The sequence below is a fragment of the Nanorana parkeri genome, unplaced genomic scaffold (assembly GCF_000935625.1).
Source record: "Nanorana parkeri isolate BGI_ZX_2015 unplaced genomic scaffold, ASM93562v1 scaffold548, whole genome shotgun sequence".
Taxonomy (NCBI): domain Eukaryota; kingdom Metazoa; phylum Chordata; class Amphibia; order Anura; family Dicroglossidae; genus Nanorana; species Nanorana parkeri.
This window is the reverse complement of record NW_017306816.1, coordinates 883,677-910,929: the sequence shown is the minus strand read 5'-3', so window position 1 is coordinate 910,929 and position 27,253 is coordinate 883,677. Positions and strand designations below refer to the sequence as shown.

The 27,253-nt window shown below is 42.1% G+C and overlaps 1 protein-coding gene across 1 annotated transcript in view; it reads right to left on the bottom strand.

The window, feature by feature from the left end:
* Positions 1–545: 545 nt before the first annotated feature.
* LOC108791374 (vitellogenin-A2-like) overlaps positions 546–27,253 on the bottom strand; it is a 38,665-nt gene continuing 11,957 nt past the window's right edge. The window contains exons 14-37 of the mRNA XM_018561851.1: positions 25,945–26,069; positions 25,762–25,863; positions 24,161–24,280; positions 23,724–23,913; positions 21,503–21,596; positions 20,275–20,460; positions 19,251–19,398; positions 16,865–17,084; positions 14,908–15,080; positions 13,348–13,514; positions 12,981–13,266; positions 12,414–12,473; positions 11,889–11,930; positions 10,491–10,598; positions 9,354–9,566; positions 8,522–8,664; positions 8,195–8,333; positions 7,218–7,353; positions 5,004–5,190; positions 3,588–3,676; positions 2,775–2,866; positions 2,299–2,458; positions 1,476–1,623; positions 546–664 (exon numbers count right to left, since the gene is read on the bottom strand). Of these exons, the coding sequence (XP_018417353.1) occupies positions 565–664; positions 1,476–1,623; positions 2,299–2,458; positions 2,775–2,866; positions 3,588–3,676; positions 5,004–5,190; positions 7,218–7,353; positions 8,195–8,333; positions 8,522–8,664; positions 9,354–9,566; positions 10,491–10,598; positions 11,889–11,930; positions 12,414–12,473; positions 12,981–13,266; positions 13,348–13,514; positions 14,908–15,080; positions 16,865–17,084; positions 19,251–19,398; positions 20,275–20,460; positions 21,503–21,596; positions 23,724–23,913; positions 24,161–24,280; positions 25,762–25,863; positions 25,945–26,069 (3,428 nt within the window). The 3' untranslated portion in view covers positions 546–564. The remainder of the gene's footprint in view (positions 665–1,475; positions 1,624–2,298; positions 2,459–2,774; positions 2,867–3,587; positions 3,677–5,003; positions 5,191–7,217; positions 7,354–8,194; positions 8,334–8,521; positions 8,665–9,353; positions 9,567–10,490; positions 10,599–11,888; positions 11,931–12,413; positions 12,474–12,980; positions 13,267–13,347; positions 13,515–14,907; positions 15,081–16,864; positions 17,085–19,250; positions 19,399–20,274; positions 20,461–21,502; positions 21,597–23,723; positions 23,914–24,160; positions 24,281–25,761; positions 25,864–25,944; positions 26,070–27,253) is intronic.

Below are 27,253 nucleotides of genomic sequence, written 5' to 3'. Positions count from 1 at the left end.
GTCCCCACAATCACAGTCTTATCTCAGTTATCTTCAATTCTGGTAGGCAGCAAAATATTATCATTTACCTCTACAAATGTAATTGTTTTTTCTTATACAGCAAGTGACCTAAATTGTATTCAGGTTTCCATGACCTTAAAAATATATTTTAGAAGATCCGTAAAAAATAAATTAAGACATCTGGACTTCCTGTATTTTTCTAGAAGACGTTTTACTGGTCATCCGACTAGCTTTCCCAATTCTGACTTGAGAAAGCTATACAGATGACCAACGAAACATCTTCAAGAATAATATAGCAAGTCCAGTTGCCTTGATTTATTTGTTATAGATGTACCATGGATGAATGAGAACCTTCACAGTCTTATTTTAGAAGAATGACAGACATTTCATGTTTTGTGGATGCAAATATTTATTGAAAATTTCAGGGGTTAGAATGGAGAACTATACATGTGGTTAGAAAGTGCGATTGGGTTGATTGGGGCTGACATTACAGCTCGTATTTGAGTTTCTAGGTAAAGTCTGGGTCGGCCAGTGACAACAGCCGTGGAATTAGGTTGGCGCACTTTAGGCATTCAAGGAGCAAGCTGTATGAGCGTCTAAGGTCTCTGTGGCATCTTCAGGCATGTCAGCCAGGTCCCGGCCTTCTTCCAGTTCTGTGGGAGAAAAGATAAAGGAATCAGTCATAAAAAAAAAAGAAAAAACATGGACTTGCAGCACTCCAATACACGGCCATCTTGGAGATACATTTGACCTCTTCTGAAAAGACTACTTGGCAGGCTGTTAAGCTTGGTCTCTGTTTACAATACTGTAGGTCACTGATCTGGAGATCTGCTGTCTGCAGATCATTTCTATGGAATTCATAGCTATGTTCACTCCCATTATCAGTCCTCTGATCCTCCTCTGTAATTCCTTATTACTCTTCTACTGAAGGACCATATGACTCATGCAGTACGTTGGTTTGTTTGTGTCACATTATTTGAAAGGATTTGCATCCCATGGTCAGGGTTGGGCCTTGATATGGTCATGTTGATGCTCAAATGTATTTTGTCTCCAGCTTGCTAGGAAGCCCTTGCAATATGCAATGGACCACCTCAGGGCAGCGAAATGCAGGGTCTGTTTGTAGAAGAGGGTGCACTGTTAAGTAAGAAAACAAAGGGAAATCCTATTCTCCTGCCACCCCTAGAGGTGCTACCTGAGCTATTGGACTATAGCTTCCAGCTTTGGTAAGACCTGTGTAGGGTCATCATTGGAGGACACCAAAAGAACAACACCCAGAAAGAACCTTTGAGTTTGTTTAGGAATAGTAAATATGGATGACAGGCACGCAGTCATTCTGTACAAAATCAAGGAATGACAGTAACAAAGGCCACTATCCTTTTCAAACACAATATTGACCGAGCCCTAGTAAATTATTAGGTTGGATAATGGTACGGCCCAAAAAACTGGAAGACCATTATTGCTGGGACTCACCGGTTGAGCGGCAGTGCAGGCTAACAGAGACGGGGGTGGTGGAGGTTGCGGTACAGCCCTCGGCACAACGCAGAACTGGGTGGATAGAATAGCACTTGGAATCCTCATGTTCTGGTTTTTCAGTCCTCACCAAAGAGCGATCAAGTTTGCAAGCTACAAAGAAAGACACAAGCTACATAAGTATTCATGGCAGCTGGAAAATTACATCTTGCTCTAATCCAGGCTTGTCAAAGTGGTATTTTATGGGCCACATGCAGCCTTCTAGCTTCTTCTCTGCTGCTCTCAGTGGTGTACAGCTGAACTCCATTTACATTTTCTATATGGTGAACTCTGTTGCCTCAGGTAACATCTCTTTGGGTCAAGTGGCCTTCAATCCCTCATTCTTGCCCGAACGTTCCAGGCTGCTAACAGATGGGGGGTGAGATGTGTAAGGGCCATATACATCTCCCCTCCCACCTCTTAGCAACCTGAGATGCTCTGGCAGGCAGTTGGCTCAGCTGGTGACCAGTGATGTCAGAGAGCTGGGTGATACACCACTAGGATGCCAGCCAGAGTGCCATTGGTGTGCCACCAGCACCCCATCAACCAACTCCCCCAAACATGACCACCAGCACTTCCCTGACTCAGGCTGCGATAATGCTAGGGACACCCGGGGGGCACTAAATGTTATATTACTTTTAGGGATTAGACCTTGATTCTGTTGCTTTGATATCATTGCTCCTCTATCATATAGCATTAGTACTCTTGTTGTAGTGTTATTAGATGGTGAGCCTATGATGGAGGGGGCGATATGCATGGTTCTACTGTACAAGTCTGTAGTCTACTTACTTCCTGAGCAGGCTTCTTCTGCCAAGAGCCAAGAATGGCCAAAGCTGTCAGCATCCTTTGCTGCGGATCCGTCGGGCCTCTTGAATTCTTGCTCTGTCTCGTCATCATAGCGACCACAGAGACCGCACATCTTGCCTCTCATAAAGGAGGTAGGTAGAACCTGTACACACAACATCATGTCGTTATCTCTATTATCATCACACATTGCTCATGCTTCTCCTTTTCTAATTAAAACAGAACTCCATGTATATATAAAAGACACATATTAATACAGCTCTGTGGTCATTAACATGTAATAGTGCAGATCAAAGAACCTGTGTCAGTCATATCACATATCACTATCATATCACTCATGTCAGGTTACAGCAATTACTTTTCTAGTAGAGGTTACAAAATGAAAACATTTCACCAGTTCCTATGTGCAACCCTTAATGTCTATTGCTGATTTGTTTTTCTTATTTTACTTTTATAATTACCTCAATGGACTTTCCATTATAGTACAGCTTCTCAATACCGAATTCTGGTGCTGATAGTGTAATCTTTCCGTCTTCTTCCTCCATCTTCAGATCTGGAATTTCAGTATATAGAGTGTATTAGGTTGAAACGATGTGATACCTCTATTATTACTGTTTTACTTGCTAGTTGACAGCTTGTGTATGGCATCTAGAGCCATTTAAAAGTAATTCAAGGTGTATTCCATGTGGTGAAGAGCTTTCCTATGCAGACTATTGGTGTAACTTTTACTGTCAGCACTGGGGAATTGGGGCTAGAAGTTTTGCCCTTCCCTAAAGCCTCCCGATCCTATAACCTTAAAGTGGAACTGAGTTCATAAAGATTTGCTATACCATAGGAAAGTGCAAGGGGCCCTAGATCCAGGGAATCCAGTGTCACGGACCCCACCCCAAAGAGACCCCGAGATAGCACATGACACACAACTGCAATATGGCATACCCCATAGAGTCCCCCAATCCCAGCCTCCCAGCTCCCTCCTTCATCCCACTGACACTGTGGCATTGGAGTCCCTCCTACTGTTTGAGCAATATGTCCACACCTACCTAGCAGTACAGTACTCTACATGCTTCACTATTAGCCCTGCCTACTGCGCCACCCCCCATTGAGGGGTACAGTTTATACAAATGGACTGCCAAGGGGTATGCAAATAAAGAAAAAGTTTAGGAATCACTAGCTTAGATGATCATGTACCTATTTTCTCAACAGCTAATGTACGTTGCCAGCTCACGATTAAAAATCAATTAAGCTAATGGGCAGCTGCATAGAAACTTGCTTACCTTGACTTGGCTCATAAGGCAGTTTGGAAATTACAATGCCGTTAACCTTGACCGTGGAAATTCCGGAATTTGAGTATAGATCAATGTTGCTAAGTAAGAAGAGAGAAGGAAGCCATGAAACAACACGAGGTTACCAAGTGATCATGAAATATACTAAAGCTATAGCTCATCATCATAATATAACTGCAGGAGTAACATTAAAATGTGAAGTAGTATAAGTACCGGTAGTATGAATCTCTCAAGCTTTTTTTTTCAATAATGATTTCAGATCAAACAAATATACATTGCCCAGCAAAGTATCTCTTTACATTTTTGCCCATTCACTTATAGTCATGTTTCGGGACAGCTCCAACTCCCTAAGTTCGGCTTCCCTGAACTTCCTGTTGACTACTAGATCCCAAGGGACAGAACACAATCTCCAGCAGCCACCCATCTACTAGCTTGGAGAAGGGAGGAGAGAGGAGGGGAGAGGCTTGCCTTACTGTGTCTCTGTGTTTGTGGACACACACGCTTACTAGCACACAGAAGGGTGGCTGCATAGGACACTGTAAGGGAAAGGAGCCATCCTAAAACAGGATATCAGGCCCAGTGCTCAGGGGACCAGCTGAATATTCTGCAAGACATTAAAACTTTTAAACATCAAGGAGCAAAATCATACTGTATGTAAGTGATTTAATAAGCATTTGAAATACCTTAAAGGTCACTTTAAGTTATTAAAGATGCAAGCTTCCAGGATTTCTTAGATCCTTTATTGGGCTTTATACATTAAATGAAGAAAGTATATCTGTAAAAAATAAGTCGAGGCAACTGGACTTGCTGTCTTTTTTTCCTTGAAGACGTTTCACTGGTCATCCAACCATCATTGTCTGGGAATACATTTTTTGTACAAGTCCTTCTGAATTGAGAAAGCTGGTCGGATGACCAGTGAAACGTCTTCAAGGAAAAAAATACAGCAAGTCCAGTTGCCTTGACTTATTTTTTACAGATATACAATGACCCAGATGAATGAGAACCTTCACAGACATAAATGAAGAAAGGTTTCAAGCAATCCCGAAAATGTTTTATGTTAGTCAATTTTGGGTAACACTTAAACTCCAACCTTTCTGCACCAATCGATGGCTAACAAGGTTCAATACTCTACTACTGCAAATATGTTTCTATTTAATATAATGTAATCTTCTGTACAGATATAAATAAGTATGCTATGTACACTTGCACACTATGGCAAGAGCTACCGCTGCATTTGGAAAGATTTCCTTATCCTTATGTTTATTGTGTTCATTACATTATTTTGTTACATTATTATATTATTATTACATTATTATATTATTATTATTATAATATTATTATTACATTATTATATTATATTGTGTTACATTATATAATAACCACTTTGCAGATCACTGATACACTTACAAATCTCCAAGTTGCACATTGATGTCTTTGTGTTCTGCATTCTCAATGGAGTTCTTGGCCTTCACCAGGAATTTGTATTCATCGGTGCAGTCCTGAGCGAGGATATGAGAGCAGCTTCCAGGCATTGTGTATTGGTAGCTAACATCATTTAAGGTGGTCACCATGTTGTTGGATATTAAGCAACGTCCTAGAGTTTCAGCAGAGAAAAGTAATGAGCGCATGCCTCAACAAAGCATTGTCGCAAATGGGAAGAGTGGAGAAAAGCTTTTTAATATTTAGGAAGGAACTCAGTTAAAGGAGAACTATGAGATGAGTGATTTCCACTCACCTCATAGTTCTAGCTGACCTGTGACAATGAGACTGTCACAGGTCGGCTCAGTAGATCGTGAGGTGAGCGAACACATACCGGGTTCGCTCACCTCCCGATCCTGTCACGGCTCTCTGCCGTGACAGGGGGAGGGCTGTATTCCCCTCTCCGATCTGCCAGCACTGACTGGCGGAACGGACGGGGCGGGTACAGCTGGCTCTGCCTCTAGATAGGCAGAGCCAGCTGTCACTCACGCAGCTGGGCGGATCCCGTCATCTAAGTCGTGATCCGCTCCGGCGTCTCAGTATACCGCGAGCTGTAGCTCACGGTATACTGAGCTTAGGTTAACGGGAGGACGCTAGTTTGTGTCCTCCCGTTACCCTAAGGGGAACTATGGGGAAAAACACCGACCCCATAGTTCTCCTTTAAGCACTGTTCGTATCTAAATTGCCCATATAGCATTCTCTATTGCTGTCTGGCTGCTTTGCTGATCCAGTAGCTTCATTCTGATGACCCAGAACACATTGGTGCAGGCAGTACCCTTCATCTGCATACTTCTTCTGGGTTAGGCAAAAAAAAGAAAATGATTGGCATGATAGCCAGGCCTATGGCTCTGATTGATCAAGCTTTAAAGTGTAACCAAATTGGGATAACACCTATTTTATATTGGCTACATGTTCACAATGACATCACATAAGCTAAAAAAAAATGCTTTAAAAATGTTTCTTGCAGTTTAAATGACTTTTATTTGGGTTAGGCTTTCTTGGCTTCTTAAGGGTTAAACTTTCCATTTGCTCCTCCTTCTTTGTAATGTTAGGAGGGCATTTTTAACCCTATTTGTATTGTGCTGGCTCTTTTTATTATAATTTGGGACACTGCCTGTCCTATTAAAGGATTACAACCCTGGATCCTTCATTAACATTAATGAAGTTCATTAGAATATAAGTTTTCTATAAGGACAGATCACTGTGAAGGTGCTCAGAAAAAAAAAACTGGAATCAGCCATGTTGCCTGCTGCAACAAAACATCTAAAAAAAATAAGACATATTTTTTAGAAAATTATTTTATCTGTATGATGTGTAAATGGGAACACATAGCAACCATAGAGATCTATTTCTCAAATGTCACTGCAAAAGTGGAATTGCACTTTAAGTAACACTTAAGGAACTTTAAAATGTGGTTGAGACGTGCTAAAGTGGCCTATCAATCAGAATGATCATATGTCATTTTAGAATTCCTGACATGCCATTGAGAACACCTTAAGGAGTTCCTGTCCCCTTTCCCATGCAAGTCAAATTAAAGGGGCCCCACTGATCCACTTATACTCACCTTGCCAGCGCTCCCTAGCTGCTCCTGCCTACGGTACAGCTGGTGGCAATACCCGGCACTTCCAGGTATGAGGTAACATGTGATCTCCTCCCGTGTAATCGTGTCTAGCAGCCAATCACTAGGGACTAGCGCTGTCACAGGAGCAAGAGAGTAATGTCACCGCTGCCCCTATAAGTTATAAGGATTTTAGTGCCGGCTGCAATAGAAAAAGGAGCAACAGGGGAGTGCTGGCAAGACGAGCATCAGGTCGGGAAGGGAGAAAGGTGGCACAGGCCCTTTGCAGTCAGTCACTGTGGGATGCATTGACAAGAGCCATTGCTTTGGAATTCAGGGCAATGTATTTTCCTTAAGACAAGTTTCTTTAACATCCTTCCAGCAGAAATTATTGATATTGTTATTACATCCGTATACATATGAAATATACAATATAAGTAGGCATTGTGGTGCCACTTTTTTTTTGTTTATCCTCAGGTTCACTATATAATACATCAGTCTATGAATAGGGCTAAGCCACAATTAAAATGTCATGCAAGTAAGAGACATGTGTAAAATTGGTCACATGAGAACCCTTTCCTGACCTTGAAGCCTGTCTGCTATGGTGTTGTGGATATCAGCGAACACGTTCCAGGTTGGAACATGGATGTCAGCAGCTCGTGCCTTCCAGGGGGCGGTGATGGGGACAGGCAAGTTGGCGGCTTCATAATACAGAGTGACCTGGATTAGAGGTAACAAGAAATATTAATTAAAATTTAATGCATTTAAAAAAGCCTTAAGACCAGTTATTCTTTCAAATGTATTCAATATATTTTTTTTTTCATGCTGCTAATATAATCACCTGAAAATTTACATTACAGCACATTATCCCATGAACATCAAAAAGCAAGCTGTGCCTGCCAATCAGAATCCATTGCACAGTGTTGTTATCTTAATTGGGGACTGGAGGCAGAGGCGCTACAGGAGGGTGAGAGCACAGGAAAGTGCACACTAGCGTGCTACTTCTAGCATTGTCAGCAGGACAAGAAGTAAGGGTCAAACTCTCTACCGAAGCTCCAGACAGGTCTAAAGACCCAACAGAAGTTCTAATCCACTGTCTGTACCACACTATACCACACCAGTGGCGTGACAATAGCCATAGCGGCCCTTGCGGCTGCTATGGGGCCTGGGGGTGGAAGGGGGCCCCATGAAGGATTGATATTATCATTGACAGTAGGGAGGTTGCTGGGGGACCTCATCAAAATTTTGCTATGGGGCCCCATGATCTGTGGTTACGTCCCTGTACCACACTCTTTTTCCACACTCTGTCCAAAACTAGAAAAATGTTTTTGCCCACATACACTTTAACAAGTTCAATTAATTACTTGTTTTTTTGCTACATATGTAATGGATTACAGTTAAAGGAGACTTTATGTGTTACACACCCCAACCACAATTCACAATCAATGGAACTGATTGGTTGCTGTGATTGATACATTTTTCACTTTTGTTAGAGTCTATAACAAATGTGACCTCCACAAGACTGTGGCAATGTAAGCTGGTATGTGAAAGGGGTTCTTACCTGTGGTACCTTCATCACAACATTCATGGTTCTGGGGTTGATGAGAGAAAAGACGAATTTGGCTTGTCTGGATGGGTTTCTCTGGAATTTTTGGGAGAATCCTAGCATGTAGGCAGCTCCGGGGATGAATCTTGATGTTCTGGAATAGCAAAAGTTATTATATAGCATATATATATAGATATATCTATATATATTGTGGTATTGCCTCACAATGCCACAGTATATATAGATATATCTATATATTTAGTGCTGTAGAATATTAATAATATAATATCAAGTATCATATATTAGGATTATAGCCAAAAATATGATGTAACACAATCTTACACTTGTCCGATGGATTTTAGTTTGGATGGGATTCTTGGCCAGTTAACCTTCAGTCTCAATGCAGGCTGGGTGCCAAAACGTCCAGTCTCAGCCATGAAGACAACCTTGTATTGCTGGCAGTTCTGACCCCATTTCACCTCAGCCTGAACCACAGAGAGATGAACAGAATTAAAATCAGTTTGTCTACATCAATAATTGTATGTTTTTTTGTATGCTGCAAGCTGTATCAGTGTTGCAGTGTATCAGTTTGGTGTGCAATGTTCATTATGGTGTGCAAAAGCCTACGGGAGGCAGTACAGGCCCACCAAGGTGGTCCTCACAGGTCTTCCATGAGTTCTCTATGACAAACATCTAACAGTTAAGTGCACCTGTGCCCTGACTATAGACATTAAACTATTTACATATTCTTAACAAGCAGTAAGAAGCAATTCCTGACCTCTCTGGCTGCTTTTTCGTAGTCTCCACTTTCCTCTCACTGCAAGGAATCATTCTATGGCTGTGTGGTCCAGTAGGCACCAGAGGTAGACCTATTTAGACCAAGTGCTCCCAGTAATTGACACTTGGTAAGAGACCTGGTCAGGCATAAACCATGCCTTGTTTGAGGGAGGACACCAGTGATGTAGTTTTGGCTGTTACCCAGCTATGCCAGCATAGAGCACTTAAAAAAAGTGGAATGTTTAAGGTCATGCGATGTATGAGTGCAAGTACAGAAATGTAAAATCATAAAAATATGTGAGTCATTGACAATTTGTGACAATCATGAGCTTTGAAAGGCCAATCCTGTTATGATCTCACAAACCTATTATAAATTCTAATTATATTGGATCTTTACCTGGACTTGATGTTGGTTTTCAACCTCTGCATTGATACAAGCTTTCCAGCGGCTCTCTTTAGTGATGTCCACCACGTAGGCCTGCATCTTGGGCTTGGATGAGTGATAGTCATTGAACATAATTATTTGATATCCTTGCTTCTTGTTGTCAGATCTGACTGCCTGAGCGGTGACAACCCAGCTGGGAGTCTTGTGTTCTCCAAGGAACCTGGCCTGAAAATGAAGAAGAGGCATGATATTATGTACATGTTCTGTTTTTATGTCACATCTATATTTTAGTCTGTAGATTTCTACAATGTTTTAGTACGTATCTATCACAAATCTCCCAAATTTCTGAGACGAAAAAGAGGGACACTTTTTAGCTCAAAGTTTACAGACAAAGAACTCACTCCTACTACACTCCTGTTAAGTGGACCACAAAGAATTAATATGCAAAAAGGTATGAAAGAATGAAAGGTATAGTGTTCTAAAACCCCTTTGGTAGTTTGGCATGCTACATTTTATAGAGGTCTATCCAACCAAAAAATAGGGTCATCTGAGGAGGAAAGAGGGATACAGTTACAAGGGCTGTAGCTACCATGGGGCGAGTGAATCACTCGCCTCAGGCACAGCTGAGAGGGGGGTGTAGTCAGGGCTGACCTGGCTGCGCTCCCTTGCCCCTGTTGCCATGGCGAGCACAGGGCACCGTTGGCAACATAGGCGGGTGACATAACACGTCTGTTGGGGGGCACAATTTTCTGTCCTTGCCTCGGGCGTAAAAGGAACTAGCTACGGCTCTGACGGTTACAAATGAAGGACATTTGGGAGCTATACTAACATGCTGTGTGTAGCAAGGCCTGATTGAGACCAAAAAAAGGCCAACAAAAGTCTAGACTGAAATTTATAGCCATAACCAAAGTTGACTTGATATATATTGCTAAAATTTGGACACTGACACCTCTGTACAGTACTGAGTAACCTGCAGAAAGTTTTGCTATGCCCTATAAAGAGTATTTATTAAAGCAGAACAACACACAGGGGACCAGGCTATCTCAAACATGCTTAACGACATCAGCAATTGAAGTGTAATTGAAGAGAAGTGTATTATGGCTGCCATATTAACAGTCCTAGTCGGAAGTAATAGATTTGCCTACTTACATGAGGCTGATGTCTTCTGGAAGATGCACTGCTGCTGCTACTGCTGCTGCTACTGCTGCTGCTACTGCTGCTGCTGGAATGAGCTTGACCGGATGCTGTCCTTATAATCTGATTTGGAGAATGTCGTGCCATTATGATACATCATTGCATAACATAAAAAGATAATGTGCGGTACAAAAAAAACTCCAGTATTGTTGATCAAAGTTATAGTTGCCCAACAGCTCAACTATATAAAAATTCCAAGATTGTTCTTGTGTTCCTATAAACATTTTTTTTTTTTCAGATCCATATCTGATTTTATTAAGTCAATATTGAGGTAGATCATGCCATGTAATTTGCCCAAAAGGAATGCTAGTGGCATGATCCGTGTAATATTATCACATTATCATTGCGATTGCAGTAATAGGCATGTCCCCGGGCATTCTTTTGCACATGAAACGCCTTTACAGGCCTTTCACCAAAGATGAAACTCCAAATTCAGAAATGTTCCTGGGGATACCTAAGACTTAACCTCAAGCTCTATACAAGCTTTGATAGCTTTTGAGCCAATTCTAAGAACATGGAATTGTGGGAAATTCCACCTAGAACTGGATATTGTTACCTAGGCTATAAGAAACAAGTTCTGAATATATCTGAACTGAATGGCATTGGAGCTTGTGGATATAATTATAGTCATCTATAGTCCAAAAACACACACAAACTCTAAATCAATAAAACCCACAATACTAAACTTCATTGCAAAATGGTTTTGATCAGTTTCATACTGTTTCCTGTTGCCTCCAGTGGCAGAGTTACCAGAGGACCCTGCCTGAGACCAATTTTTGGTCCCCCTTTTTAACTACCAGCCAAGTAAAAGCCTTGTCCAGGTGTCATGACAGTGGGAGGGGTCCTAGCATACATCATGTGCATGAGACAGTGCCATCCGTTGACCACCGCTGCACCCACCTGCTCATTCTTGGATTAGACGGGCAGGAGTGCAATGGGTATATGGACCTCTGCACTTGTGTGACATGTTGCATTCTCGTCAATAAAGATGCATCATATCTGTAATTGGAGTACCAGTTTTCTATTCATATAACTAGCATACATCTAACCCACATCTTGTATTGATGGGCTCCTAAGTCCCAAAGGGCCGTGAGCAGCTGCACGGCCTGCGCAGATGTTATGTCCTTCTCTGGCTGGCTGCGCACCCTACTATCCTACTTTTTCAACCCAGTTTTGTCATTGATCATGGCAGAACAGGAAATCCAGATGAGGGTCATTTATTTCAGTAGGTGGGAGAAAACCATCTTCAAGTAACCTAGCACTGTAAGGCAAGAGTGCTAACCACTCAACTACCCTGAGTAGATTTTTACCTACTTACAATTGAATATAATAAAATAAAATATGGATCCTTACCTCTCCACGAGGTCTTCTAAAGCGCAGCTGATAAAGTTCCACCTTTGAAAAAAACCAAAAACATTACATTTAAACATTTGCCAATAATAACGTAGCCATAAAAGGTATCTTTTATTTAAAATCATTGTTCCTATTTCTCAGTATTATCATTTACATATCATGTATCTTTACATGATATACAAAATCGGGAATTTGTTGCTATAATGTTATTGTTCATGCATTCAGTCACTAATTCAGTAATAGCAATGAGAATGAACCTGTGTTTTGGCAATGCAGGACAAAGCAACAGGTTAACTTTATTGCCAGCTCCAAGGGAGTACATACTTATCTTCCTTTTGCTCCTACACAGCTCAGTGTAGTGAGGAGAGGAAGTCTTGTGTTATCTGTATGCCACTCTAGTCAGAGGCTAAAGTAGACCTTGCAGTAAAATGCAAGCAAGGTCCACTTATAATGTCTGTGTCCCCTTCCTCTGTAAAAATCACTGGCTATAGTATGCAAATAAAAATCGTTAGAGTTAATACTCACCTTACTGCTGTCTAGGGAGTCCCTAGGGGAGTGTGATGTCACGCTCCTTCCATAAGAATCCTGAGGAATACAGAGCACCCCGAATCTCACCAGAAGACATTATTGCAATGGACTTGAGTGTCTTCTCAGGAGATTTGACCTGCTCTGCATTCCCTAAGGGATCTTCCTGGAAGCTGACAATGTCACTACCAGCAATAGCAAAGACGGTAAGCAGAAAAAGGTACATTTTTGAACATACTATAGCTAGTAATATTTACAGTAGGAGGTGCCTCAGACATTATAAGGGGACCTTGCATTTTACTGAGGATGCTCTCCTCTCCCCCATGAGGCAGCATTGGGCCTGAGCACCCAATTTCAAGCACCAGCACTGTTACATGGGATGAAAGGTAGTGAGTCCCATGCTTGCTCATTCCTAGGTGGCCCCTACTCAGTTTCTTGCTCCTGACAGCTAAGCGGAGTGGCAGGGGGAGCAAACAGAAGGTGAGTATGTGCTATTGGGGTACCAGGCATTAAATGATAGAAAAGGTCATGAATTTAAAAAAAACTATGATTCTAATAATACTATACCTCTTCATTGTCAGCATTGTTGGCCAAGTTGGAGTGGCGTGACCTCTGTTTTGACTGCTTGTTTTGCTGCTGAGAGTTCTGCTGCTTGTTGTGTTGTTGGCGGGAATTCCTGCTGCTGCTGCTGCTTTGGCTGGAGCTACTGCTACTGCTACTGCTATTGCTGCCGCTACTACTGCTGTGGCTGTTGCTCTTCTTGCCATGTTTGTGTCCTTTATGATGACCACTGCTGCTGCTACTGCTGCTGCTCTTGCCGGCACTGCTGCTGCTGCTACTGCTGCTGCTGCTACTGCTTTTTTGAGGGTTACGATGTTGGTCTTGATGCTGCGTTCCCGATGAGTGCTGTCTGTTCTGTTTTTGCTGATGTTGCTTGGAATTTTGAGCATTGCTTGAGGAAGAAGAACTGGAGCCAGAGGAGCTGCTGCTGCTGCTGCTGCTGCTGCTGGACTGTTTATTTGTTCTCTTTGCTTCAACAATGTCTTTATTTTTTTGATGATGATGTTTGCTTTTAATTTGTTTCAAGCTTGTATTTGTTGCCTGAAATGTGACAACAAAGACATGTAGAGATTTCCAAAATATCCTAGATGTCAAATAGTATCTAAGAGCACCAGATCAATGTACTTGTGCAACCAGTTGAAGGGGGAGGACCATCTTTAATCTGAGAGCCCAGGGATCAATGTGTTAATATCCTGGTGACCATGTGTTTGTGTGTGATATTACTCAGGGACCCTATGTTTCACTGTGGCATTTTTTAGAAACCACAAGTTTTAGAAGCAATATTGAGGGACCCCAAGTTCCAGAAGCCTTATTGAGGGACCCCCAAGTTTCAGAGGCATTATTCAGGGACCCCAATATTATTGGTATATTATTTTGGGTGCTCAAATTTCAGCGTGACATTATTCTGAGCATCCAGCTTTTAGTGTGTCATTATATTAGGTGCTTAAATTTTAGAGGTCTTACAATGGGTGCTTAGGTTTCAATGTTGCATTATTCTGGCTGTCCAGGGTTCAGTGTGGCATTATATTGCATGCACACCCTATTCTAGGCGCTCTGGTTTCAGTGTGGCATTATTTAGGGACCCCAAATTTCAGTGGGGCATTGCAATGGGTACCCAACCCTTAGGGTAGCATTTTTTGGGTGCCCAGGTTTCAGTGTGACATTATACTAGGTGCTCAGGTTTCAATATGGCATTAATCTGGATACCCAGATTACAGAATAGAGTGCATGCACACCCTAATCTAGGTACTCAAGTTTCATTGGGACATTAATTAGGGACCCCATGTTTCAGTATGGCATTGTAATGGGTACCCAAGTCTTAGGGTACCTTTTTTTTGGTGTACCTAATTTTCAGTGTGGCATTATATTGGGTGCTCAGGTTTTATTATGGCATTAATATGGATACCCAAGTGTCACACTTTCATTACTGACTGCAATGGCCGTTACTCTAGGGCCCATATGTTATGTTCTATGGCTTGTAAGGTCATTTATATTTGTGAATTATATCATGTATACAGTTCCCAGTTTTCCTTACAAACCAGGTGCTACATTAAAAGTTACCAAGACTTTTCCTATTGCCATACTGTCCACTCCTCTTTTAAATGGCACTGCTAGTCAAGCCTACAGTACAAGCATTGGCACGGTACAATGGAAGGCGAGGCCCTGAGCCAAATGTGTAAAAGAAGAGAGAAGGAAGTCCATTTGTGATATCAGTGATGGGTGTAGCCTGCTGTTTACATGAGAAGTCTGCTATGAGGCCACAATAACAGGGAAAATGGTAAAAACTGGCATTACCATTTCTCGAAAGAAAGCTTCAAGTACAATGGAAATGATTTAGCTTGAATGGGGCTTGCCCATCTAGTGACATGAAGAGTTCCCCACCTAACACAGCTTACAATCGCATTACCTTACTGAATAAACCCAGTAGTCTTACCTTCAACTTATTATCAATGCCAAGGATGGTCTTCAACTTTGCCAGGACTTCAGCTTCTTCCATGTGTTCTCCCTCTTTCTCTTGCAGATCAGTCAGGGCAATTATCTTAGAGGCAGCTTTGGGTCCAGCAGTAAACTCCAGTTGCAGTTTCTCAATGGCTGGTTCCTTCTGACCTGTGACTGAAGTCGGAATTTTAGATGATCAGACCACATAGGGGTTATAATATAAAATTCTCTATAAAAGAATGATTACAAGGGCCTAATTAGTGTCATATAAGGCCAGTGTGGTAGGACAAGACCACTGAACGGGTGCTTCGTGAAGCCATGCAATGTCCAGGTGAAAGCATAGGCAAGGATATGGGCTGTAGTAATGGTGTATTGGTTGTATAGACATTAGTTCTAGTAAAAACAATAAGGCCTTGTTCACACCTTTACGTTTTGTCGCGCGTTCAAGGCTCTATGAACGCTCTACAAAATGTACAAACATGAAAATCCCATTGTTTTCTATGGGTCTGGTTCACACCTTTCCGTATTTCCGCCCATCTGAAACGCCCTACAAAACGGCCTACGCTCAAACAAGTACATGTACTTCTTTGGGCCGTTTTTGTTGGGCGTTTCCATTGGGATACAGCCAAGTAGCCCTCGGAAACGCGCGTTTGTCGCGCGTTTTTTTTACTGCGAATCGCGGTAAAAAAAACACGCGACAGACGGGCATATTCAATACGCCTAGGTGTGAACCCAGCCTAAAGGGTATGTAAACCCAAGAACAAACATTTGATATATTGCAGTTTGACAATCCTTAAATACGGTGGCTGCATTATTTTTCATGTTTTTAGGCTTTTTTACTTTTAACCTGGTCATCCTGCCAGTAACATACCTCCTGTCCTAGGGTGACCACGTTCACTCAATGTAACTGTTAAGGAGCAGCATTGTGACCTAATGCAGGAAGTGTTTGAGGTCTAGAGAACACCTCGCCCTATGTTATGGAGAAGAGGTGAGAGAGAGGTGTTCTTCCTGTGAAGGGGAGGTGTTCTGTGGTCCACAGATAGAACTGGGAACAAGGCTACGTAATAAAAGTAGTTAGAGAGCACAGGAAGTTAGGAGCTCACATTATTCTGGCTGAAGAACAGTTTTTTTTGCACTTATTAAACAGCTATAACATAACACTTCCAAGGGTATATTTAGAGGAGAACTATGGGGTTAGGGCTTTTCCACATAGTTCTCCTAAGGGTAACAGGAGGACACAAACTAGCATCCTCCCGTCACCCAAAGCTCATTATACCGCGAGCTACAGCTTGCGGTATACTGAGACGCCGCAGCCGGGAACGGATCCAGACAATTCTGTCTGGATCCACCCAGCTGCGTGAGTGACGCCTGGATCTGCCTATCTAGAGGCAGAGCCAGCTGTTCCCGACCCCTCTCCCATCCATTCCGTCAGTCAGCGCTGTAGAATCGGACAGGGGGTGGGGGATCCCTGCAGGGATCCGTGAGTGACAGTCACGGCTCTCTGCACGGATAGATCGAGAAGTGAGCGAGCGCCGGTATGTGTTCGCTCATTTCCCGATCTACTTTGCCGACCTGTCACAGTTTCATTGTCACAGGTCGGCTCAGATTATAAGGCTGAGTGAAAATCACTCGCCTCATAATTCTCCTTTAACAGACCAAAATGGAGCAAATAAGAGGTCATTATTAGGGGTTACATACACTATACAACATCTAGTAGAATACTTCCCACCAGATTAGGGGCTGCTGCAGAAGCAAAGCAAGGGTCGACTATGTATTATTACCCTTGGCTTTGGAATGAGATATTGGGCATTGCATGAGATGTTGGATACCTTAGGAATGTCATTTTCTGTTTCAGAATGGCACAGGACGAAGTGCTGGGACTGTCAGGAGATGCTATGACAATTTGCTTGAGAAGGCTACTCTCGCAGATAGTAACACTCTTGAGTGCTTACCTGGTTTCAGAGTTAACTTGACCTCATGTACACCGACAAGCTGATACAAGCGGGTGTGCTTATGGCTGGCAGCATTACAGCCTCTGTGACTGAGGCAGACCTTCATAGGAAAATGTGCGACTTTCATGCATATGTGGAAGCGCTGTGAATGTGCATACTGGTGTTGTCCGGTCTCTCCAGGATAAGCAAATTTCTTAGCTGTCAGTTCAGAAGATCCCTCCTAGGATGCAAAAAAAGAGGCTTATGTAATAAAGCAATGCAACAGGAAATGATGACATGCAAAGGCTAACAGTATCTAGTTTTCAGTTCTTTGTCAGATCAGCACCTAACTTTGCTATTTGCACAGCTATAGTCTAGCATTGTTGTCAAACAGGTCTATTTAAATGTACCAAATGTTCTAACATCTGAATAATAAACTGTGGTCTGTGTTACCACTTTCAACTAGAATTTCCCTTTATTTTGATCTAGAAACGAAGAACTGAGACACTGACTGCTTTCTGTGGGGAAACTACCAGTTTCCACCCCAGTTGCAGATGTCTGTTGCGGCAGGGCAGGGATTTGTATCTGCTGCACAACTTTGGTTAAAATTGGATGGGCTGGATAGGGAGGGAGTGGGGCTTCATGGTGCAGCCATATTGCTGCATCCGAATGGTGAATGATATATCACATTTCTCAAGATAGGTCAACAGACACAACAGGCCTTAGCTGCCATAGTGAACTAATACAGGGGCACTGACTCATCTTACATGATTCCTACAATATCTGTAGGACAAAATGGCTGCTTCTACTTACAAGAATGGTTATTGACAGCTGAAGACAACCATTTACAATTTAGTGAAGAATTAATTTTGCACTTTGCCTATTGCTCTGATTTGGTAAATAAGCCAGTCCAATTAAAATGCAGATTTAAAGTGAAACTTTAGTTAAAACCATATTTTTTCAGTCTTGGATAGCATAGAGAAAGGTTAGAACACCTTCTGGGTTTTCCCTTATGCTTGGATCCCTGTGCAGGAATATTCATAGCAGTTTCTGGTTTCGTGGCCATTGCTGCTAAAGCACAAAGTGAGGGGAACCACAGCTAGTGGCGAGTGAAAGGAATCCCAGACTGCAATTAAACCTGAGAGAAGTTCTGGCTTTTCCTCTTGCTGTTAAACAAGGGATAGGCAAACTCCGGCCCTCCTGCTGTGCTGAAACTACAAATCCTATTCAGCATTGCAAGGCATGACTCCCAGAGTCAGATGCACAATGATATTTGTAGTTTCACCACAGCTGGAGGAATGGAGTTGGCCTTCCCCTGTGCTAAGGTAAGTGTTGTTATTGCAGTATATGTCCCCATTAGGCGTTGCACATGTGGGTTTGTGAAAGACCAATGTGTGCAGCAAGTTTTTGAGGTGTTGAAGACCTTGGGTAAGCAAATTCAGCACTCCGGTTGTGGTGAAACTATAAATCCCATGAGGCATTGCCAGGGCCAGAATTCCCACAAGGCCATCCGAGGCCCGGCCTCGTGGCAGCAGGGAGTAGAGGGGCAGCAGGGGTGTGGAATTCCTATTCACCCGATGCCTGGGACATGCAGTGGCGGGCGCTGGGCAGGTAGTTGTTTTCTACATTTAGCCCTGCTTTGAGCAAGCAGAGCTAAATGTACAGTGGGAAACCACAGCTTGTTTTGTACAAGTGATCCCGGTAATGTCGCCGAGATCACTTGTATGCAGCCTGCAGGTCTGCCAATCTCCATGGAGGGAGGTTTTGGCGGGTAGGAGGGCGCATTGAGGAACTTGGCCTTGGGGCAGCAGAGAGAGTAAATCCGGCCCTGGGCATTGTAAAACTGGCAGCCACAGGCATGGCTGTTCGAAGCAGATGCATAATGGCATTTGTAGTGTTACCACAGCTGGAGTGTCGTGGTTGCCTACCCCTGCCTCAAAGCAAATTCAGTTCCAGTATAGGGATATTAAACTGATTGCCACTCTAAAAGAGCTGCTAGCATGTTTCAGCAACCTTCAGGCTGAGCTGAAGCCTACTAAAGCCTGCTAGAAGCTTTTGTTTTAAATTGCATGCCCATTATATCTGTCTTTAATGTCCCCAAACTGGAGCTCAGGGTGGCTTTAAAGGATTCAACAGGAGCTGCTTGAAACTGGCTGAAATCTTTGCAACTGCTTTCTAAAAGCTTGCTGTACCCACTGATCTTATATAAGCTGAAGCCCATCTATGCGAGGCCTTTGAGATTTCCTCTTGCTTCCTGTTTTAGTGACCACCATGACAGGAAGTGAAGAAAATGTTCCTAAGTGGAAACACAAAAATGCATTCAACAAATCTGACAACATTTCTAAGCCTTCCCCGCTCTAACCAAAAACAAGCAGAACCTATGGATAATGTTCCACTTTAGAATTACCATCATGCTTGCAGCTTCTGCAGAGGACTTCTCAGATTTCTCGAAATGTTTCTGCAGGATGTTGGGTCCGGCTCCCTTAGGTACAATTGGAGTCTTTTTGGCAGAATCCAACTCTTCAGCGTTTCTGGATACAGCAAATGACTGAGTTCTGAATAAGAGCAGAATTACACAATTAATGCCATGGTCAACAACAGTGGGTGTTTGTGTCCTAAGCTGGTTGTAGATAGAAGGTGACACTTGGACATGAAGGTATTAAATGTCTGTTGCCACAGCTTTAGACTTAAGCATTAATGGCTGCCTCAGCATTTATGTTTAGGCCTTTATATTAAACATATGGATGTGTTGCCTCTCATCTCCACCCTCTACATTCCATTCACGGTGCTCTACTGCAGGTTATGTGGGTTGACTATCCCTACTATCACTACCTACTATCACTGTCTACTATCACTGTCTACTATCACTGTCTACTATCACTGCCTACTATCACTCCCTACTATCACTATCTACTATCACTGTCTACTATCACTCCCTACTATCACTGCTTACTATCACTGCCTACTATCACTGCCTACTATCACTGCCTACTGTCACTGTCTACTATCACTGCCTACTATCACTCCCTACTATCGCTCCCTACTATCACCCCCTACAATCACTGCTTACTATCACTCCCTACTATCACTGTCTACAATCACTGCCTACTATCACTGCCTACTATCACTGCCTACAATCACTGCCTACTATCACTGCCTACTATCACTGCCTACTATCACTGTCTACTATCACTGTCTACTATCACTGTCTACTATCACTGCCTACTATCACTGAATACTATCACTGCCTACTATCACTGCCTACTATCACTGCCTACTATCATTCCCTACTATGACTCCCTACTATCACTGCCTACTGCTATAAAGTGAAAACATATAAAAGTAGCAAAACTAAAATCAACAATAATAATAAATAATGATGATGGGACACACATAAAGGCGTGAAATACTGTATATGGTGTACACATTACCTTAATGTTACAATGTCCTTCTCCTGCCTGGCCGGTTCAGTTTCAATCTTAAAATTTTGCTCTCTACCATCAAACTTGATATTTAATTTAGCCGGGGTGGCTACCTGGCCGTGCGCATGAATTTCGACTGCGGACTGAACTAAGGCTGTGTTGACTCCCATCGTTGCAACAGCATGAGCTGCAAAACTGAAGATAAAAGGAAAACACATGATCAGATCTGAGGGCATAAAGCATCAATGTAAACGTTTTTCTTCAAGTTGCAAGGGACTGGGCCAGTGACACTAAGGCTTGGGAGGAATGGGCTAGATAATGCTGAATGTCCTCCAGCCTGTAAAGGAGGCGGGCTTTATCTAACTAGCTGCAGCTTCTAATGCACATTGTAGGAAACTCGCAGTGTGAGCGGGAATTTAGAGTAAGCAATTTCAGTCCAGGAAAGGAGCCGGTACAACTGTGCAAGACTACAGGGGGAGTGGAGTTCAGCTTTAAGAGGGATATTATACTAATATATATTTACTAAATGCATTAAAAATAAAATGAGCATTTGTTTAAGAATGATATCTATTCACATTAACAGGGCAATTGTCATGATAATAATGTAAGGATTTATGTCTTGCTTGAGCACCTTGTAATCCAAGAAGGGTCATTCGGGGCTGCTTGTATAGACATTAGATGGTCACCTGATCCAAGCAAACAAACAAACATTAGGTGCCGGGTGCTTCCATAACGCTAGTTTGGTAAGCCATGCCTGTTGGCTACCTGCGTATGACTGATTGATCAATACAGAGCGTCCCTCTTCTTACCTAATCAGCTGTGTGTAATCTGATCTCTCCTGCGAATTATCTGTATTTTGCAAAAGTAGCCATTTTGTCTGAGCTTACAGAAAGCAACTGTTTTGCTAGGGTCTCATCACGTGCTTACTTCAATTAGTACATTTAGGGCTGGCGCACACCTAGGCGACGCCCCACAATTGCTGCGCGGATTGCCGCGCGGTCAGGAGTTGCCCAGGTTTGCACCAATCGCTCTGTGGGTGCCATTATTTTTCAATGGTACCCCAGTCACGCCGGGCAGATTGCGCAGTTTCCCGCCGCAATTCCGCCCGTTCTTTCCGAACACGCTAAACGTCGTGTATCGCAGAAAAAAGGTACTTGTACCTAGGTGTGCACCGGCCCTTGCAAATCTTTAGAGGTACAATTTTATGGTATAATACTACAGAGTTGGAGATGCTTACCTGGGGGAAAGGTCAGCGTGGATCTGGACTGCAGACTGTAGCAGCTGAGCAATACTCACATCACTTGATGGGGTTGGGTTGGCCTTCATGTCAACTGAAAAATTAAATATTTTATTTATTTATTAATTATATTCAATAAAGAAGTAGCAAGTGAAAAAAAACAAAACTATAGCTATTTACAAATAAAACCGACATGACGGTAAAGAAAAACTCATTCAGCTGAAAAAGAAAACCCCTCATTTTAAGGAGTCACGTTGAATTCCAAGAGCTCTCATGCTATACAGCTGTTTGACTCTGACACTCCTATTTTTAGGGCTGGAAATATGTTTCCGGACTCTCAGTTCTTTCTCTTCTTTAAACTTTAAAGTGTAATTGCACTTTTTGCAGCCAAATTGGGATAACACCCATTTTATATTTGTTACGTGTTCTCATTCACATGAACTAAAATAATATTTAAAAAATGCTTCTTGCAGTTTAAATTGCTTTTACTTAGGTTAGGGGTTTCTTGGCTTCTTAAAGGAGAACTATGAGATGAGTGATTTCCACTCACATAGTTCTAGCCTGCTGTCACTCACGCAGCTGGGTGGATCCCGTCATCTACGTCGGGATCCGCTCTGGCTGCGGCGTCTCAGTATACCGCGAGCTGTAGCTCACGGTATACTGAGCTTAGGGTAATGGGAGGACACTAGTTTGTGTCCTCCCGTTACCCTAAGGAGAACTATGAGGAAAAACACTGACCCCATAGTTCTCCTTTAAAGGTTAACGTTTCTACTTGTTTTTCCTTCTTTGTAATGTTAGGTGTGGCTGTGAGGGGTTAAAGGACTAAAACTCTGGCTTCTTCAATGTATGTTAATGACGTCAATGAGAGAAACACAATCCTTAAATTTCAGTCTATCGTACAATATCGTACAATAATCGCGGGAAATACCGCGATCGTACAATAATCGCCAGGTGTATGGAAGGCGTGCACCGTTTCTGCTGTACGGTCGCATGTCTCTTGTCTCCCATACAGACTTGAAAACCCCCGAGAATCATACGATTGTCCGCGGGTTTGTGCCGTTCTTGGGAGACAAAAGTCTTGCAATGGTTGTAAGGTGTATAGGCACCTTAAGACAGATCACCGTGAAGGTGCTCAGAAAAACCTGGATTGCCTGCTGCAACAAAACATCTTATAGGTAATAAATATTTTAAAAACTTTTTTTGGTATGCTGTGTGAATAGGAACACACAACAAAAATATAGAGGGGTTGTCTCAAATCTGACTGCAAAAGTGGAACTGTAAGTGTCTAAAGACTTCCCCGACCCAACACTAGCCAATGTAATATGATGCTGTCATAGGTGGTGGTCAGAAGCACGTTAATTTGGTTTAATCAATAATGGAAATATATCTGTAAAAAATAAGTCAAGGCAACTGGACTTGCTGTATTTTTCTTGAAGGCGTTTCAACGGTCATCTGACCAGCTTTCTCAATTCAGAATGACTTGTACAAAAGTTCTCTGGGCATTTATGTAAAAATGGAGATGCCAAGCTTGAAAAATACAGCAATCCAGTTGCCTTGGCTTATTTTTTACAGATATACCATGACCTGGATGAATGAGAACCTACACAGACAATAATGGAAATGTAAAATATAGAAGTATTAAATGTAACTTTATGTACTGTAACACTATCTATCTAACTAGCTGCAGCTTCTAATGCACATTGTAGGAAACTCGCAGTGTGAGGGGGAATTTAGAGTTAGCTATTTCAGTCCAGGAAAGGAGCCGTTACAACTGTGCAAGACTACAGGGGGGAGTGGAGTTCAGCTTTAAGAGGGATATTATACTAATATATTTACTCTCCCTTTAATTGGAGAGGACCCTCTCCACTTAGTCCCGCCCCCTGGCCACCACGACGAGGAAGGTGCTGCAGGAGTCTGGTGAATTTGCTGTAGGTAAAGGCCGAACCCAGGAGCCAGGAGGATGGGGGGTAAGAAGCAAGTGGTATTTGATTATCATTATAATGTATTGCTTGTAGTCCTGCATAGTTGGTAGCATTCTGTATTGCTGTATAATGCAGAACTATGCAGGACTACAAGTCCCAGCAATACATATCACCAACCATGATATAACTGGCCAATGACTAATGATTCCGAGCTTGCTCTCAGTTATAATAAATCTAATGGGAATGATGCACTCATGTGCTGCACTACATTTTCCTGCAATAAATATGAAAAATCTTACTGTTAACAGCAACGCTAGCTAAAGCGGTAGAGTGTAGAGCCATCTCCAGAGGAAGACCCATGGAGGTTGGCACGATGTGTCTGGCCTCTGTCAGCAGCATTGGGTAAGCCCACTGTCCAATAAGTCCACCCAGGATCTTCTTAATGATCTTCCTTATTATGGAGAAATGGGCAGCAGGTTCATTCACAGCCTAAAATAAATAAAATACCCAAAAAAACTGCTCAGACTCAGTCATAATTAATGCAAAGGTCTTTAATGCACAGACCAGAGCACTGTAAAGAGCAACAGCCACATGAATCAAACTGCAGGAACCCACAGCAACCAATAAGTTCTCACTTTGCTCAATTCCAATCACCAACAATAAGTAGTAATAGAGGCTATAGGTGATCACGTTCTGCATTAACCTTCACATTACTGAATAGGCAAACATTTTTTACCTTGAAGGCATTTTGGATGGTTTCTCTGGTGGCTGCGTCGTAGTGGATCGTCTGACCAAAGACCTTAACGTGAGTAGAGATTAGAGGTACCTCTGAAGGAAGAGATCTAAATCCAGTCAGCTGGGAAAAAAAATAGTAATATATCAATATAATAAAGTCTGCAGAACAGAAACTTGGGTATACTTGACACATGCTTTGTAAGAGAGGAAGCTATTTTTCCGACTGAGCTGATATTCATTAGCACAAGCAAAAGACTTAGGCAGCATAGTGGCTGGGCAGATTGCACAGATGCACTGGGGATCAGGGTTAAAAGATTATCGGCACCTTTTCTGCAGTTTGGAAGTCTTCTGCTTGTGAAGGTTCCAGCTTGCTCCCACAAGCCAAAAATCTATTGTCAGACTTATTGTTTTTTACTTGAAATTAGACCAAGACTATTTGTTGTTGTGGACACTTCAGACCTTACAGGGCAGTTGTAAGTTCATAAAGGATCTGACCCACCCATTGCTAGATGGCCCTATTGTTTTGTCTATAGACAGTGGAAAAGGAGAAGAGCCCATTTAGATACTGCCAAAACCAATATTCTCACATGGAAACAATAATGAAGGGTGAGATTTCTTTATAATGGCAGCCTTTAGGGGGTCCTGGTATTCCACAAACACAAGAGTGCCGCTCTAACTTTCCAAATGTCATCATTGATTAATTGACTATTATCTCATGTCTATGGGAAATTGCAATTCCACTGGAGCAATAATTGCTGTTGATTTCACATTTAACACACCTTCTTAGGGCCTGTAAAAATTGTCGGTGCATGAAGGAGAAATATTATTTCTCAAGAGAGAAAGATAGGCAAGTTTTATATCTGCCAGTAAAGGTAAACTGTGCAGCAATCCATGATAAATTCCAGTAGGCTTCACTAGCTTTATATCTATTGTTTGTGTCCTGGACCAGTAGGAAAAAAACATCTTTCTGATGGAAAAAGACATGCTCCTCCCACCCTACCACCAAAGAACATGCAAATTTACCATAAAGAGGGCTGTGCTATTGCATTACCCCCTGCATTGTTAACAGGGGTGTAACAATAGCCATAGCAGGCCATTTGGCTGCTAAGGGGCCCTGGTGATGGAAGGTAGCTCCATGAAGGATTGGTAAAGTTGCTGTTGATCCTGTACCCATTATGGTATTTCCAATAAAGAAGAGTTGATATCAGATGTACAGGAAGGGACAATGCAGATAGCTCTCCTGCTACCTGTCCTTGATTAAAATTTTATGGGGTTTGCCATGGGGCCCAATAGAAATTTTGCTATGGGGGCACCACGATCTTTAGTTAAGTCCCTGATTGTTAACACCTGCATCTCTCAGTGCCTTAGCCATACAGTTTAAGTTCTATCTATGACCTACAAACAGGGTGTTTAGAGTTTACAGATAGAAAGCTCTTCAGGTTTGTAAACGAAAACCAGGCACTTTGTATTGTCTTATGTTATACAAAGCATCTAAATAAAAAAATAATAAAATGAAAAATTCTAGGCGCAGTCCTCAAAATGGCTGCCACTTCTGCGTCACAGCAAGTACTGTTTAAAGCACGGAGAGTTTGGAATACGCACAGCTTTGAGGATCTTCATGATGTTTTTACTGATGGAATATTCGGTAAAAGGAATGTTTTGTTTTCTCAGAACTTCCTGAAGTCCTTCGGTCCTCACGCCAAACTGGAAAAACATTCATAATTGTAAAGGCAGCAAAATTTGTAGTACATTGGTGTAATGATTTTATGGTAATTGTCCTCTAACCTCAACAATATCTGTAGCACCTCCAGCAATGTAACCTCTAAGTTTAAAGATTATATTGACGGGAAGAGTGGTGGTGGGGTTGTTCATCATCATGATGTTGATGGTGGCACCGGACATCAGAGGATCTGTAGAGATAAAAAGAAGAGAATGTTCCAGTAAATGATGATTAGAGTTGCCAGTAGAGTTATGGTTTCCAATCCAGCCGTTTTCCTATTTACCCAAATAATTAAAAACTAGGGATGCACCGATACCAAGTAACGTACTCGGTACAAGTACAGATACAGATACTTTTCGAGCTCCAAGACTAGACTAGAGAAAAATTCAAAAGTTAGGAGGCCGCTGTCATTTGTAAGGAGCACACGGAGCTCCTGGGATTTGTACATCTCTGTTTTAATGTATGATTTTGTATTTATAAATATAAATAAAGGGATGCACCGATACCAGTTTTGCAAGTACAAGTACCGATACTTGCCCAAGTACTCACAGATACAAGAACTGATACATTTTTGTTTATTGTCATGTGACAGTTTTTCTAAAACAATACAGACTAATGATTTCAGGACAGTGGTGGAGCGCCAGAACCAGGTCCCAGCTGCAACCTCTGCAACCCCGGTAGTTCTCATGAAAATGCCAAGTATCGGCACTGGCATCTGAAAAGTATCCGTGCATCCCTATTAAAAAGTGTTGGCTATAGGTTGTTGATTCTGATATTTATTGGAAGTTTAAAAAAAAAAAATCTGTACTGCTGAACTCAAGCAAAAACCTTTTTTTTCAGTTTTGGATCGGGTGGAGAAGTAAAAAATAAATCGAAGCAACGAGACTTGCTGTATTTTTCCTGACGATGTTTCGCTGGTCATCCGACTAGCTTCAAATGAATTCAGAATTGAGAAACTAGTCGGGAGACCAGCAAAATGTCTTCAAGAAAAATACAGCATGTCCAGTTACTTCAACTCATTTTTTACAGATATATTATGACCTGGATGAATGAGAATCTTCACAGATGGGTGGAGAAGATTTAAAATAATCCGTAGCACAACACATTTTCATTACCTGACTGTCCCATTCCTTGTGTTACATTGAAACACATTATACAAGATCATATATTTTGCTATGTGACAGTTTTGCATGGTAAGGTAACTATGAATTGAAAATAAATGGGTGGCATTAGGGTGGCATTGATTAAAAATAGATGCACAGTTATTTGTGCAGAAGTGGTTCCATATCCAGGGTAAGTGGAACAATTTTCTACTATAAGAGAGAAAGCAAGAAAGAAAGAGAAAGAAAGAATAAAGAAAGCAAGGAAGAAAGA